We start from the raw sequence: 15,736 nt of genomic DNA on the forward strand, positions 1-15,736 counted from the left end.
GGCAGAATGCCCGAAGTTGAATCACGAGAGCTCGGGGGTGGCCAGGCCTCGGCCACCCTCTTACACTGCACCCAGGACTCGGGCTTCTCCTGTGGGCTGTGTGGGGACGCGTGGGTGTGTGAGCCAGTACCCACTGGAGAGGGGCCCACTCGCTCTGCTGTGGAGGCCGGGCGTGGAGCTCCCGCTGGCCGTTCGAGAAGGCCGTGACGGTGGTGAGGGTCAGGGAGGAGGGATGAGGCAGGCCTCACTGCAGGGCCGCAGTGCTGTCTGCGGCCGACGGGCCCCGCTGGGTTTGCAGGGTGAGAGTGGCGAGGAGCCTTGGTGGCCCTGGGCCTGGCTGGGCACTGGGCAGAGGCACGGTCATTGCCTGGGTTCCCTAAGTGGCAGGAAGAATACGGGGACCGAGAGCCGTCCACAGTCTCGGCTGGGTTTTGCCACCAAGTAAGTAGGAGAGAAGCTGCAAGTGTTGAGAGCTGCTCAGACTTCAGAATCGTGGGGAAGGACCCAGGGGCCGGGGAAGAATCAGACACCAGGCTGGGATCCAGGCCAGGGAAAGGAGCGGGGGCCTCAGGTGACGAAACAACACAGCAGACGCATGGTGCCCCGCGGAGCTGGCCCGTGACGCCATTTCCAGCCGTCGCCTTCCGGACCCCTCAGCCAGAACCCAGGGCTCCCTGCGCCCCTTCCCCCACTGCCGTTGTCCGTGTTTCCTCCGTTCAGGGCCTGCTGTCCTTCTGTAGACGCGCAGCCCTCCCCATCCTGGGGCGAGGGCCCCTGAGGACAGAGCGGAGCACCGTACCTGGCTCTGTGCCCCAGACCCGGGCACGGGTGTGGGCGCCGTTACTGATGCCTGCGAGTGAGGGCGCAGACGGGGGCACGTGGAGTCAGTGCGTTTACGGTGGGATCTCGGAGACCCTCCCGGCGCCGAGAATGGCCAGTGAGGTCCTTTTTCCGTAGTCCGTCTTCTAGTTGCCTGAGGCTCAAAGGTAGGGGGACGGGACCGTTGTCACATAGTAAGGGACGGCAGTGGGCGTCAGTTCACATCTTCCCTTGAAGTCGGGTGGGACCTGGGGCTTCTCAGGGTTTCTGATACGAGTCTCTGCTGCTTGTGAAATTGTGGATGTCTTCTGAGAAATGTGCTGTATAATTATACAAACTTTATTAACTTCATGATTCTTTTAAAGCAAAATAACTTCCCCCCAGAACGTGTCAGAGTGGCACCGAGGAACCGCTCTTTGCTGCGCCCCAGACGGGACACGCTGCAGCTTGATGCAGTTTGGAATTACAATGTGAAAAAACGTCTGTCGATACTGTGTGTGTAACTTCCTCTTTGTAAATGGCTGTGGAATACGTTTTGTATCTGCCTTCACTAAAGCTTTTAATGGATGTTTCCTTTTCTCGGAAGCTGTCGAAATACCGTGTGCTGGTTGCTTCCCGGCGAACTGGGTACCGGGTTGGCCAGCTGTGCGGGTGTCAGGCTTCTGTGGGTGGTCGTGTCTAAACCGGGCACAGTGCCCTTCTGGAGGCCTCTTTGGAGAACTCTGCATCCAGCAGTTGACACCAGATTAGAAAGAGAAGTATTCTAATGATAAACACTTTACACTTACTCTTTCGTGTGTGCCAGGTGCTAAGACAGAATGCGGTATGTGCTGTGCTCGGCGGTGTAGATAAGGGAGTTAAAGAGGAAGCGAACATTTCTAACGTGGGGTGGAAGGAGGCCCGAGGGGTGGGCAGGCTGTAGGAGAGAGGAGTGGGGTGGGGGGCGTGGGGCAGAAAGCGGAGGGTTGTTCTGAGAAAGGGTGGCCTTGCTGGGCCGAGGCCCAGGGTGCAGGGCGTGTTGTGACCCGAGTTGAGAGCCTGTAGGAGCCATTGAGAGGGACCAGGGACATGGAGGGAGACCCAGCACGTGAGCTGTCCTGGGGACGGAGAGCTGGTGTCAGGTGTGACAGATCTTGCGGGGGACTTGGAGAGCCCGGGAAGGAGAAGGAGCCCACCTGACCCGGGTTTCTGGCCCGGGGATTGAGTGTGCGGTGGGAAGGAGGGAAGACGTGAGGGACCCTGTGAGGTGAGAGACAGTGAGTTTGGGACAGGACGACACTGAGGTGCTGGCAGGCCTTCCAGCTGCGACCCAGGTGCCCGACGCCAAGCTGGCGGGAGTCTGTAGCCCGAGCCGTGGATCCGAGAGAGCGCTGGGTGTGGGTTCAGGTCGGGCGGCCGAGGGGCGCTGGGCGGGGAGGGGGTGCGATCACCACCCCGTCTGCACCTACGGAGAGCCTGTCCCATGGCTGCCGCTGCTTAGCGCTGAGGACATGCTGATGAGCAGAACAGGCAAGCGCCACTGCCCTTTCCAGATGCTGCATTTGACGGGTGTCAGCACCAGGCGTCCCCAGAGCACTGTGTGGGTCAGACGTGGACAAGAGTTAAATGGTGTAGACGTGAGTCTCCGACCTGAGCGGGAGCCACTGCAGGTGGGAACAACGCGGTCACCGAGGGCCGATGACAGAAGTGCAGAGGAGGGTTAGCACAGAAGCTGCGCCGAGGCCTGATGGGCGGGGAGCAGGCGGAGGCTGAGAGGCGGACTGTGCCCCCTCCCTGGCCCCTCGACCAAGACTGCACGCAGGCTGCTCTTTCGGGAGGGCAGACGGGAAGAGGGAGAGTCGCGTTTAGGGCTGAGTCTTACAAGGGCAGGTGCCTCTGGGGCAGGCTGGGGGACGGAGGTGTGAGGATGGGGGTCGGGGGGAGAGGGCGGGGCTGCAGATGCCCAGGGGGCAGTCGGCAGGGAGTGAGGACTCCGATGCCGGTTGGGGCACGGTAACGAGAGCAGGCTCCCCCTCCCTGCGAAATAACTGGGGGAAAAAACGGACAAAATATATGAAAAAAGTTTTCAAGAAAATGAGTATCAAGCCACAAGGTTAGTCATTTCAAGCAATAAGGTTGGTTGTCTCACTTTTGTTAGCGTATATTTATTTTTAGAAGGAGGAAAAGGGAGAAAGAAAGGAGGGAAACACGGTTGTGAAAGAAAAAGGTTGATCAGTTGCCTTTCTTTCACATGCGCCCCATCTGGGGACCAAACCCTCAACCCAGGCCTGTGCCCTGACCAGGAATCGAACCGGTGACCTTTCAGTTTCCGGGACAATGCCCAACTCATTGAGCCACCCTGGTCAGGGGGTAGACATTTTCCTGCGCACTGTTTCCGGGGGGAGGGGTAGGCAGGTAGCAGAGGGCAGAGGGGACGGACAGGACGGAAGGAGACTAGACTCAGGGCGGGGAATGCACCGTGCAGTGCACGGAGGGTGTGTTACAGAACTGGGCACTTCGCACTTACATAGTCTTATCAACCTGTGCAACCCCGATGCATTCAATAAAATACATTTCTAAAAACCAGGTCAGTCATCCCTGAGAGGTGAGAACCAGATGGGATGAGCCCCACCCAGCTCACTGCTGCGGGCGAGTCCCTGGGCCGTGGCCCAGCCCCAGGGGTGCGGAGGTGGGCTTGGTGGGCTCCTTGTCCTCACCTGGGGAGCTGAGAGCAGGGGCCGAGGCAGCCAGAGTTCAGGGGACACCGTGCCCCCTGAGGGCCTCCCCTGAGTGTTGATCGGGGCATTCCCGGCAGGCACAGAGGGAACCGAAGGTCAGGGGAAGAACGCTCCGAAGGGGCAGCAGGAACAGCACCTGCTCCCAGCAGCTGGGCTGGGGAAGTGTCAGTGTCCGAGGGGCGGGGTCCAGTTTTCAGGGGGAGGCCTTACCTCAGGGGTTGGCCCTCAGGGCCTGGCCCCCCACTTCTCTGGATCTACCTAGTAATTCATGGTAAGACCGAAGTCTCAAAGTTTCCTAGTGCATCCCCGAAACAAAGCTGTGTGCAATTTACAGAAAACAAAATTTCCCAGCACTTAGCAAGGTGAAATTCTCAATGTCTGACTTTCAGGGAAAAGTGATTAGACCCACAAAGAGGCCAGAAAGCATGATTCCTAATGAGAAGAACAATCAGTCAGTGAAAACTGACTCAGAACTGACGCAGGCACTAGAATTAGCAAAGAAGGATGTTCAGACTGCTATTAAACTGAATTCTGTTTGAAAGTTAAGTAGAGCTACGGAGGATATTAGAGCAAAAAAAGGTATAAAATTTCTATCGGCAAATACTACCCTATGGAAATGAAAGGCGCCGCAGATGGGATGAACGGCAGATCAGACCTTGCAGAAGAAGAGACAAACCGCCCCGGAGGCACCAGTGTCAGTGACCCAGAGCAAAGACAGAAAGAGATGCAGAGGAAAATGCACAGCGCAACAGCTAGCCCAGGGGCAGCTTCAGGTCCCCTCACACACGGCTGATGGGGGGTCTGCGAAGGGGAGGGGTGGAGAAAGGGACAGAAAAAGATCTGAAACATTTTTAAACTTGAAGAAAACTACAGACTTGGATCCAAGGAGCTCGCCGACCCCTGAGCATGAACAGCACGGGAACAGAATGGCACTGAAGCACGAGATCGTGACGCCGGTCCTCACTGGCGGCAAAGATGAGGCGGTTAGATTTATGGGCCAGCTTACCTGGGCCACAGTGCTCGGATACGGGGTCAGACATAGTTCCGGATGTTTCCGTGAGAGTGTTTTTGGGTGAAATCAATATATGCATCAGCAGATTTTGACTAAAGGAGCTTGCTGTCTCTAGAACATGGGTGGGCCCGACTCGATCGGTTGAAGGCCTGAGTAGAACCAAAGTCTGATGTCCCCAGAGCAAGAGGGAATTCTGCACCGACTGGCCTTCAGACTTGAAGTGCAGCGCCGGCAACTTCCGGTTCTCCGGCCTGCAGTGTCGGACCGGCAGCCTCTACAATCATGTGGGTCAGCTCCTTAACATAAGGTCTTTCTGCAGTCACACCCCCCCTGCTGGTTCTGCTTCTCTGGAGAACCCTGCGTATGCAAGGAGAAGACCGTAAATGCAAATCGAAGATGCTGCACAGGAGGAAAGATGAGGGCGACTTCAGATTTCTCCCCGGAAACGACGCAAGTGAGAAGAAGCAACTAGACAGCAATGAAGCGGAAAAATGATCGACTTCTGACACCCAGCAAAAATGTCCTTCAAAAGAAAAAGGCATGCAAAAGGCTAAAACCATCTGTTGCTGGCAAATCAGAATAATAAGAAACATTAAATAAAGGAAGCCCTTCAGGCAGAAGAAAAAATTTCTACTTGGAAATCGGGTTCCGTACAAAGGGATGGAACTACCAGAAATGGGGGCTGCGTGGGCGAGTGTATGGGGTTCAGTTCTCACTGTCTCTTTAAAAGGTAATCGTTTTAACAAAATAACAAAGTATTGTGAGGCTTATGGCGTGTCAAGGGGAAATGCATGGAATCAGGAGCATAAAAGTGGCCGTGGGAAAAGGGCAGCTCAGTATTTCACGGTTCTTACCTGTGCAGCGACACAGGAGGCGTGAAGGTAGGCTGCGGTAAGTTAAAGGTGCGCTGTAAACCACAAAAACAGTAGAGAGAGCGCGCCAGCGAGGCAGCCAGTGTGACAGGATGGAATTACCAAAAATTTTTCATCAGAAGGCAGAAAAAGAGAATGTGAAGGACCGGGAATGGATGGGGCAAATAGAAACAAAGTAGCAAGGTGGGGGATGCACACCTGCCCATCAGTAATTCAACTAAATGTGACTGGTCTAGACTCTTCCAGGAAGAGGCTGGGATTGATACGCTTGTCTACAGAAAGCAAGATCCAACTGCACACTGACTTGAGAGAACAGAGTTTCCATGTAAGGACAGGTGGGTCAAAAGCAAAAGGATGGGAAACGGTGTGTCATGCTAATAGTTGCCTGGAGAAAGTTGGACTGGCTGTGTTCATATCAGGGCAGATTTCAGAGCGAAGACTAACGCTGAGGATGAGGCACTCTTCATTATGATGAAGGCACCATTTAGTCGAGGGGGCATGATAGTGCTAAACATTTACATGTCTAATGACAGCTTCACTCCACCAGAAATGACAGCACTCAAGGGGGAAATTGAGAAATCCACCGTTATAGTCAGAGATGTCAATACGTGCTGTCAATCACTGATAGAACACGTAGGAAGAAAATCAGCCTCGTCGACCTAATTAACATTTCTAGAACATTCCACCCAACCACGTAGAGGACATTCTTCTCAAGTGTGTAGGGAACATAACAGAGCATAAAAGAAGTCTCACTATGTTTAAAAGAATTTAATTAATACTAAATATGTTCTCAGACCACGGTGGAATCGAACTAGAAATCACTAACAAGATCTCTGGAAAAATCCTCAAATATTTGGAAACTAAGTTACTTCTCAAGAAGCCATGGATCAGAGAAGACATGCAGATGGAAGTTACGGCGCCTTTTGTGCTGAGGGGAAGTACCACTTACAGGACGGTGTTGGATGCCCCCGCAGCGAGGCTGGTGGGGGGGGAGTCTCGCAGCCTCGCCCACCGACGTGAGGGAAGAAGGGCCTCGGTCAGTGGCCCCGACTGTCACCTTAAGGAGCGAAGAGAGGAGAATGGATTTCACTGAAGTAAGAAGGAAAAAGCAATAAAGATGAAAGTAGAAGTCAGTGAAATAGAAAAACAGTAGAGAAATTACTGGAATGAAAAGCTGGTTCTTTGAGAAGATCAATAAAATCATAAAAGTCTAGCCAAATTGATCAGGAAAAAGCATCAAAGAAGACCCAGATTAACAACATCAGGATTGAAGAGAGGTTACACTGATATAAATCCTATGAACATTAAAAGGATAACAGAATATACGAACACCTTTATGCCAGTGAACTTGACAGTGTACATGGATGTGCGTTGGGGTCACTGGAAGACTGGTCTGCAGGGCCGAGTGCCATACACGCATTTTCATACAAAGACAAAGATGGACGAGCCTTCCACCCGAAACTCATTCCTTGAAGGACACCCTGTTTGTCGTGTGTGACGACCGTGGGGCAGAGCTGGGTGTGAGCAGGGACAGAGGAGAGAAGGAGGGTGGGCGTGTGTTTGCTGTGTGTGTGCAATAGCTGTAGATGGAGGGCGAGAAGTCGCAGAGACGTCAGTGACGGTGCTGAGGGCGGGTGGGCGGCAGGGAGGACCGAGCAGGTGCTGGAGTTCCAATGGGCGTCGCCGGCACGCTCGGATGGACTTCTGGGTTCTTTCGGTGTCTGAGCAGGGGTGTGTGTGTGGGGGGTGGACTGCAGAAGAACAAAGGAGGTGGAATGACAAGGACAAACGTCACGGATAGGTAACTGGGAGAAGACACGAGGATGTCAGAAAGCTACACACAGGTGGGGCGCTCAGTGTGGAAGATGGGAGAAGAAGCTCGGGGGCCTGAGCGGAATAATTAGAAATAAGTAGGGAGATCATGGAGCTTAACTTCACACAAAGGCAGAATTACTGGAAGGCTAGACCCAAGACAAACGCTGTTGAGAAATGTTTGCATCGGATGAGAGCTGCTGGCTTGCCCACTTGGAGAATATAGTCCTGTGTACCAATAGTATCTAGAATCTGATTGATAAAAAGATAACTCAACAAAAGAATGAATGGCAGACAAATAAATGGAAAAGGTTTAACGTTGCCCGAAACTCAACTTTACTAGAGAATAGACAAAGTGTTCATTTGATACCAGAATGTACCCCCTGTGTTTCTCTATGGCGCGAGCCAGGGCTCCTGAGGCGGTGGCGGGGGGGGGGGGGGGTGCCTCACTGCTGCCCGGTGACGGGCGAGGGTCGCTCTTCCTGGAAAGCTACTGTTCGTGGAAGGCAGGGGTTACCACAACAGCCACGTCGTTGACCTAGTACAGTGATTGGGCCCCTGAGAACTGACTTTGAGCATCTGATTTCAAAGAAACTATGCACCCATTTTGCAGTACTTGCTACATTTTGTATTACTAAAACTGTGAAGTAATTTAAACGTCCTATAGCAAGAGAATCTGTTAATTAAATTGTGGTTCCTCAGTTGAATTTATTGTCCAATCTATAATCTTTCCTGTCTTCAATAGAGGAAAATTAAATCTATATTTATTTGCAAAATTCAAGCATGCAGGACCATAGTTTTGAATTGAAAACTTTAAAAGAACACGTCAAACAATAACATGCTTTGTCGCTTTTGCTAAATTATATGGCATTTCACTCTTTAAAATGACATCTCTATAGTGTTATGGTGATACCAAGCCAATTAGAAATGCAGTGTTTGTCGGAAGAGTTTGGAGCCACTGAGAAGAGAATCGACCTTGGAAACTTGTTTCTTAAAATGAAAACACCCCGAACAAGGGCGCACCTGTCCGCTGTCAGCCAGGGGAGCAGGTCTGCCTTTTCTTCAGAAGCGCAGGGAATCTGAACTTGATTGGGTTGTAAATGTCAGCCATCTTTTCCCTTGGACATCATTTTAAAAAGGTACTTAAATTCTCAAAACTCTGAGAGCCCGGAAATCCCCCAGGGAGCCGGCAGAGCCCGTGGGAAGGAAGGAAACCTTCCAGTTTCCTGACCAGGATGGCAGCTCTGTCTCGGTCAGGAAACAAAAGTGAACTCTGTGCAGAGCGCGTTCCCGGGCAGTAAAGGCCCTGGAGTTTGTTGATAAAAGGGCTTGTTAACCCGTGGATTACACAGATATTCCCTCTTTTTCCTTTCTAAACCAAGGGAACCGGGCCTAAAGGCTTCGGGTCATATATCAATGTCACATGGAAACAACCTAAAGAACAGGCAGCACCCGGAATTGAAAAAGTTTGAAAATATCATTTAGGGACGTGTATTGCTGCACTTGAAAACTGGTCAAGTGGCGTTGTTCAGTTAGAAAAGATCATGATAATTGGAAAGAAATACAGAGAAATTTCAAGAAAATTTGAATGAGGCATTGTAACTATTTCATTGTTAGCTGCATATATGTTTGGTCAAATAAGAGAAAGATTAGAAAGTGACATTTCAGGGTCTGCTACAAGACTGTTGTTTTATAAATGCCAGTGGATTAGATTTCCTCTTACGATGTCGAAATCGTATTTAGAGGGATTTCACTGGGCCATTATCCAAACGCCACAGAACGGCCATAAATCATGCCCTCCATCCGGGTCGAGGCCACCAGACCCGGAACTGCCCCTCCCTTCGCCAGCTCCCAGGGTGCCCCAGGGCTGCAGAAGCACACGCCAAGCACACACCGCATGTGTGCACATGCGTGTGGAAGGAGGGTGGGGGTGTGGGTGGAGGGAGGGAGGCTGGTCTGTAGGCCCAAGTGAAATACTCACATGTTCCACACATAGACTGAAAATAGACTAGCCTTCTGCCCAAAACTAATCTGTTGCAATTCCAGAAATACTTTCCCTGCTTCAAAAATTTCAAATTTACATCTCCTGTATCTCAGGTTTTGTTGGATTTAAGGATGAAAACTGAAAGTCTATGTGAACAAGTATTTCCCTGAAGATCACTAAGTCATCCAGTGATTAAAACGTGTGGCATTAACTCTCAGGGGAGGCCTCCGCCTTGCCCGTGTGGGGAGGTGGGCCAGGAAAAAGGGAGTGCGTGGCTCAGGGTTCAGCCATCGAGCCGTTGGGGCGGACACGGGGGGACCTTTCCCCGAGGCCTTCAGCCAAACGCCAGAAGCTGTTGATGATAGACTCACTTGTTACTGGTATTTTCTTCTTGTTTAATAAAAATGATGAAATCCTGGTGTTAGGTGAAACTGTAGGGAGCTAACCTAGTCCACCAAGTGTGTGAACGAGGGGTTCAAGACCAAGAGCCCGATCTTAGACTGGCGAGGGGAGTTGCTGGGGCCAGCACCGCCAGGACGATGCCGCTGTCCCCTTGGCCCACTGACTTCCTGCGCGAGCAGCAGGGACCACTTCCTGTGGGGGGGGGGTCAGTGAGTGCCCGTCATGGCGGAGTCAGTGGACATTCCCCTCCTGCTTAAGTTCTCGGTTGCATTGATAATGTTAGAAAGCACTTCCTGATCCCACGCTACGGTTCCATTCCGTTCCCTTCACAGAGGGCAATGCATGGCAGATCCGTGAGCACTCAGCACGGCTCCTCGGGTTGGATTATTCGCGAATAGTGGAGAGAACGCATTAGTGAGTTTGTTGGCGTGTGCGTGTGTTTTCCCTAACAGCTCCAGTGGTATTTAGGCTGCAAATGTCGTTGTCAGACAGTGAAGCGTGGCTGGTGAAGGAACGGCCCCCTCGCTGTCCTCCCTACGTCTCCTCCGCTTCCCGGCTGCCTGCCGGGACTGCCGCCCACAGGAGGAGACTCTGTGTCTTCCTTTTCACTCTGTGGGTGGTTTCTGGAAAAAGCAACTGTGTTTAATCTGTCTTGTAATTGTTCGTACTGCATCGTGCTTAAAATCTTACAGGGGCTGGGCACTCAGAGAGACTGCTGAGGAACTGTCCAAAACGAGCAGGGCTTTTAACTGCAAAACAGGTGCTTGTGCGTGGGGACGTCCAAACGAGACCGAAGCGTCCCTGGTCCTGTCAGACCTCCAGCCCCCCAGCTGTCCCAGGTCTGTGAGTTCCAGGTTCTCGCGGGTCCTTCCAGCCACACGGGGTATGGACTCTGGCTTCTGTGTGTGTGTGTCATGTGTGGGTGTGCACACACTCACATGTGTCACAGCTGAGTTGACTCAAGTGCTGATAGCTGAGTCCTAAATAGCGAGTTAATCATAAAACTGTACTCTGAATATATTTTTATCATGGAAGTCATTTATTACACACATTATAGGATAATTGCCTTGCATAAATCCTTATGACTCTACTTTTAAGAAAAATGTATGCATGACACTAACCATGTCCTTACAAGAAAACTAGCATGAATGCCATGAAATTCCAGTAGAACATGGTTCTAATTCAGATGCCTCAATCTCTAGGGTTGCTGAGTTACTGGTGCGAGAGAATTAGTGTTAGGAATTTGTTCGATGCAGAGGTCCCATAGATCTGATATTTTCTTTGAAGTTTCTCTGTATTTCCAAGTGTCTTTCTTACAATTAATAACAGAGTTTTCAAAGAGGCATTATATATTTAATTAAAGAATAAGACAGCATTTTGAAGAAAAGGGTTATATTCTGCTGTAAAACCCAGCTATGTTTTGAAAACCAGCCGCAGATGGTGTCAGATCATCAATATATCTTGGAAAGTACGTGTTGCTGGTACAGACGTGAGCTGAGCAAAGTGACTGTTGGTCTGTCTGCATGAACGAGGGGTCCGAGCGTCCACGTTTTCCCAGCTGGCACTGACCCTCCTTCCCCATGTGCTTTGACCGCAGGGTTCAGCATCAAAGCCGTGCCGTTCCAGAATGCCATCCTGAACGTCAAAGAACTTGGAGGTAGGACATTTTAAGTCATTTCGACATCTCGCTTTAACTGTTCCAATTTGGCATTAATGTGTTACCTGTCCTTAAAACAGTGATCCGTTGTTACCCTTTCTCTTGATAATACACTTCCTAGAAATACCTCCTTCTCTTTATGTATGTTTCAGAGGTTGTTGATGAGTTCCAAGTAATATAAACGTTTTCTTGTGTGTGAATTAAAGAGCTACACTATTGGTGTCATTTCAGAGACGCCTCTTCCTTGGTGTTACTTGTTCAAAAGTTTATTCTTGAATGAAAAATACATAGAGAATTTAATTATAGAAAAATAAGCTGTACATTATGCAGAGCAACGAACTGTATTTTAGAGTAGTTTGTATTTACGCTGCAGGTTTTATTGTATCAAATCTTTTTAGAGTGTGTTTGTTCCGATAATAAATCTTGGCCAGTGGGTTCTTTGCTGGCCACGCACGTTTATGGGTCAGGCTGTTCCCCAAACCATCCCTCTCTCGGTCTCTCATGGCACTCTCTGTCTGGCATTTTTGGGCTGTGTTTCATGTCAGCCAGGGTCTTCACCCATGTAAATAGGTTAACAAAGAAATCGGCCCTTCCCAGTGAACCTGCTGAACTCTCTGATGGCGCAGGGAAATGGTCAGCGCTCTGCGTTCGGTAGACCGTCGGTGAGTTAATGACATAGAAGGAAGTTCTCTTCTCTCTTCTTTAATCGCTTTGTGACATCACCCTTACCCTGTTATTTTTTTAAAGCTCATTTGAGCCGTGACCTGTTTTTAACGTGATCAAGCTGAAACTCCAACTCGAAGCCATTTTAATAGCACTTGAGGCCCTTTCATTCTTATCTCGTCTTTTATTAGCTGATCTTTCCAGGTGTGGCTTTGGGCAGCTGTGTCGAGGACAGCTGGACTCTGTCAGTCTGTCTTGCAGTGGTGACCTTTGACTTGCCTCGGGCTACTATTTAAAATCAACCTTGGTTGATAACTTCTGACTTTCTTTTAAAATATTTGGTTTTGTCATTTTGATTACAAAAGGCATAAAACACAAGAGAGTTCTTGTAGTAGAATAATTTTCCATGTAAAAAAACTTGAAAGACCGTGCTTCTTTTGGTTAAATATTTTAACATGGTGGTGGGCGAACATAGGTTTACGAGTAATGCAAGTGATTACTACAATAATAAATACATAATACAAGGGTAAACGCTGTGTTTTGCCTACTCACCGCTGTGAACCTGCTTTGCCCTGTATGACCCTGTGGTTTCTGGTGACGCTTTGTTCCTCAGGGACCTTAGGGTCACAGTCACGGAACATGTTGTAAAAGCCCATGGAACCCAACTGTGGGGCTCGAGAATTCTGTTGGCGTTGGACGTGGCTGGTGCTCAGTAGTCTGTGACGAGGCTGGGCACGGCAGGTTTGGGGCACCCGCCAGGTGTGAGACACTGGTGACTGGTGGAGAAGGTGGTCCTCACCGACGGTGAGCAGGGCGATATACACTTAGTGCTGGTATCCGAACGACCGAAGATGGCGCGTACTTCCGGGGAGTTTTATAGCCTTGACCTTGTGTCCTCGGAACCCAGGAGGACCCCTCCTCAAGTACCGCCGCCTCTGCGGTGTTGCTTTCACGACATTGGTGAGAAGCGGTAGGAACTGAACTCTCACTCGCAACCGTGAGCCTGTGTTGAAATGGCTTCGCTGCGGCTCCCGGAGCCGATCGACACGTTAGGTGAGGATATACTTACTGTACAGCGAAGGGTCAGGATGGAGGGCAGGGGTGTGTAACGTGGGCACTGTCTGTTCCCAAGCAAGTTGAAGGCTGCTGAGAAAACTGCTTGTTGCTGAAATGGAGGTCACAAGGGAGAGAGGGGTTTGGTGGCGACGTTTTCGTTCTCGCCTGTTGTGTGGCAGGGAAAAGACACAGGACAGGACAAGTCCATTCATTCGCCGGCCACTCCCACCTTGTATCCGGCATGTGGTATCCGGTGCCCTTGATTTTGACACTAGTCCTGTCTCAGGAGAGGCCGTGTGCAGGAGCAGCTGCTCTTCCGGGCAGAGCCCCCATGTGTGTCCTGGGTCACTCGCTCAGGGACTAGCCGCAGAGGGACGTCACCCCTTGACAGTCTGCTCACTGATTCCTTCATGTCACAGATGTTGTTTGAGGGCTGTGCCGACAGGGACAGGGCTGGGTGCTCAGCCAGGTCCCCCCGAGCATGACGTGGAGAGTGTGGCCGGGAGCTCATCCCGCCGTGTGGTGTGTGGCTTTAGGGAGAATTATGAGCTGCTGAAATCGGCCGTTTCAGAGGAAGTTGCTTGACTCAGAATTTCTGATTTCAGGAGGAAAGAACTGAGTGTTTTAGGGCCCCACAGAGGGTTTTTCAGAGAGCGGTTTTACCCGAGGTCCGTGGAGTTGTCATTCAGGAAAAGTTCTGAAGTCGAGAGAGAAGCTCGGGAAGGCGGTGGGGAGACGGGGGTGCCAGGGCCTCGGGGGTGAAGAGCGGGACCCTCAGGCCTGCCCCTCCTCCCCCGGCGCCTCCCTCTGCCCCTTCCCGTAGCCCCAGGGTGCACCCCAGCCCCTGCTCGACCCTAAGTTAAACTTCTCACTTCTTCAGAATAGGAAGAGGCAGCAGCCTGTGCTCCTCATCTAGTGAGAAGAAACGCCATGGAGGAAATGCCACAGACCAGATGTGAACGGAAGTCACCGTGGGGAGGACTCGTAACAAACTTTGTGTTTGCGCACCTCACAGGTGGACGTTTGTATATGTGGGTACACATAGGATCGATGCATGTAACATAGGTACACATATACTTCTGTGTTCTGGTTGATTTTTTTCTCAACGTTTCTCTTATGGCCTTTTCCACGGTCATTCTAGCACCGTCCACGGTGTGCGGAGCACGACTCCAGGGGACGGGAATAAAAGCTTTAACACATGTCCCGTCTCCAGGGAACTCTCGGTCCAGTGATGGAGACATTGCTGAAAACAAGTATTTGAAATTAATGATTTAAATTGTTTTATTGTTGTCCAGGTACAGTTGTCTCCATCTCCCCCACCAGTCTCCCCAAGCCCAGCCAGCCCCACTTCCCTCCCCCGATCCCGCCCCTCTTGGGTTTGTCCATGTGTCCTTCACAGATATTCCTGAAACCCTTTTCCTTTATCCTTACATTGTTTTTTTTTTTTAAGTAATGAAATTGGGAGGGGGTTTATGTACGACAAGGTCAGGGCCGACTCCAAGGTGGACACGGCTCGTCCGGCCCGGCGGCCGTGGCGAGTTCCGCGGTCTCTGAGAACGCCTCGCTGTCCTCCGCTCGTCCGCCAGGCCCTCCCGCTGCACCGGTTATGCCGCCTTCCCGGGACGCTGGGCCTCCGAATTTTCTCTTGCCTCCTTAGTCCCATTTCTCTCCCCCAACACATTCTCGTCCAATCTGTGCGACTTCCGGCCTAGAGAGAAGATCTGTCATCTCACAGATAACGAGAGGCGGGGCGCCGAGACGGAACTCGGGTGGCTTGGTCACGGTTGTTTGGGGACGGGGTGGGGGACTGAATCAGAGCGCTGGCCCTTACCCAGCGCACTCCCGATGCGGGCCGTTTGTCAGAGCCTGGCCCTGGGGGAGGCGCCCACCGGTCACCTGCCGCTGCGCTCACGGTGGGCACGCTGCGGTCCCCACCTGTCAGCGTTCTTCCCACGAGGGCCGTGTGGCTTCTGCCCGAGGATGGCTGCAGGACTCTGCCTCTAACTACTGCAGCCGCCAGCTCCTGTCTCTGCGCCCAGTCCTTCCCGGCCACGCTCCTGTCCGGTTACAGCCTGGTGCCGGCCTGGGAGGCGCGCTTCCGCCCCTGACATCTGCCGGGCTGCCTCCCGAGTCAGAGTCTGATCTCAGCGTCACTGCTGGTCCCGGTCGCTCTCTCGTTCTTCCTAATTCTCCCCCTCCACGGCATTCCCGGAGCGCCAGGTGCGTGCCGAGCTGCGTGCCGGGACGTGGCCTGCCCCGGGGGGAGGCTCTTCAGTGCATGGCTTCTCACCCCGGTAAAGCCGGCGAGACTCCTCTGGGCCTGGGCACGACTCTCCGCCGCCCCTTCTGTGCCCGAGGGGACTCCGTGACTTCAGCCGGCATGGCCGGTGTTCGCCGGGCCGTACAGGGCGGTCTGCTGCCCGCTGCCCAGTGAGCTCTCTTCTTCCCGCACGTTCTTTCGTTTGGGATGTTTGTGTTGTAGCTCATATAAATCCTTCTCGTGTGTGTTTAGTTACTCTGCCTGTCTTGCACTATCATTTGTATTTTTCTGGGTTTTGTGCGAGACAGCAGGGTCCTGGATCGATGTAGGACCCTTTCAAAGAACTCTCCTCCCTCCTAGTGCCTTGTTTTGAAGCCCAGCCGTTCTGGACGGTTCCGGGCGAGGCCTCTTTCCTTCCCTGTAAACCGGTTAATAACGGCTCCTCCATCACTGAACCCTTGAGAGGACCCGTTAATTCACGT

At 51.8% G+C, this 15,736-nt stretch overlaps 1 protein-coding gene across 2 annotated transcripts in view; it reads left to right on the forward strand.

Annotated features, from left to right (window-relative positions):
• Positions 1-15,736, forward strand: part of ARL15 (ADP ribosylation factor like GTPase 15) — a 303,049-nt gene that overhangs the window by 99,821 nt on the left and 187,492 nt on the right. For both annotated transcript variants that reach the window (XM_037145122.2, XM_037145124.2), the window contains exon 3: positions 11,216-11,275. In XM_037145122.2, the coding sequence (XP_037001017.1) occupies positions 11,216-11,275 (60 nt within the window). The remainder of the gene's footprint in view (positions 1-11,215; positions 11,276-15,736) is intronic.

This window comes from Artibeus jamaicensis, unplaced genomic scaffold (assembly GCF_021234435.1).
Source record: "Artibeus jamaicensis isolate MK-2021 breed Jamaican fruit bat unplaced genomic scaffold, CSHL_Jam_final scaffold_369, whole genome shotgun sequence".
Taxonomy (NCBI): Eukaryota; Metazoa; Chordata; class Mammalia; order Chiroptera; family Phyllostomidae; genus Artibeus; species Artibeus jamaicensis.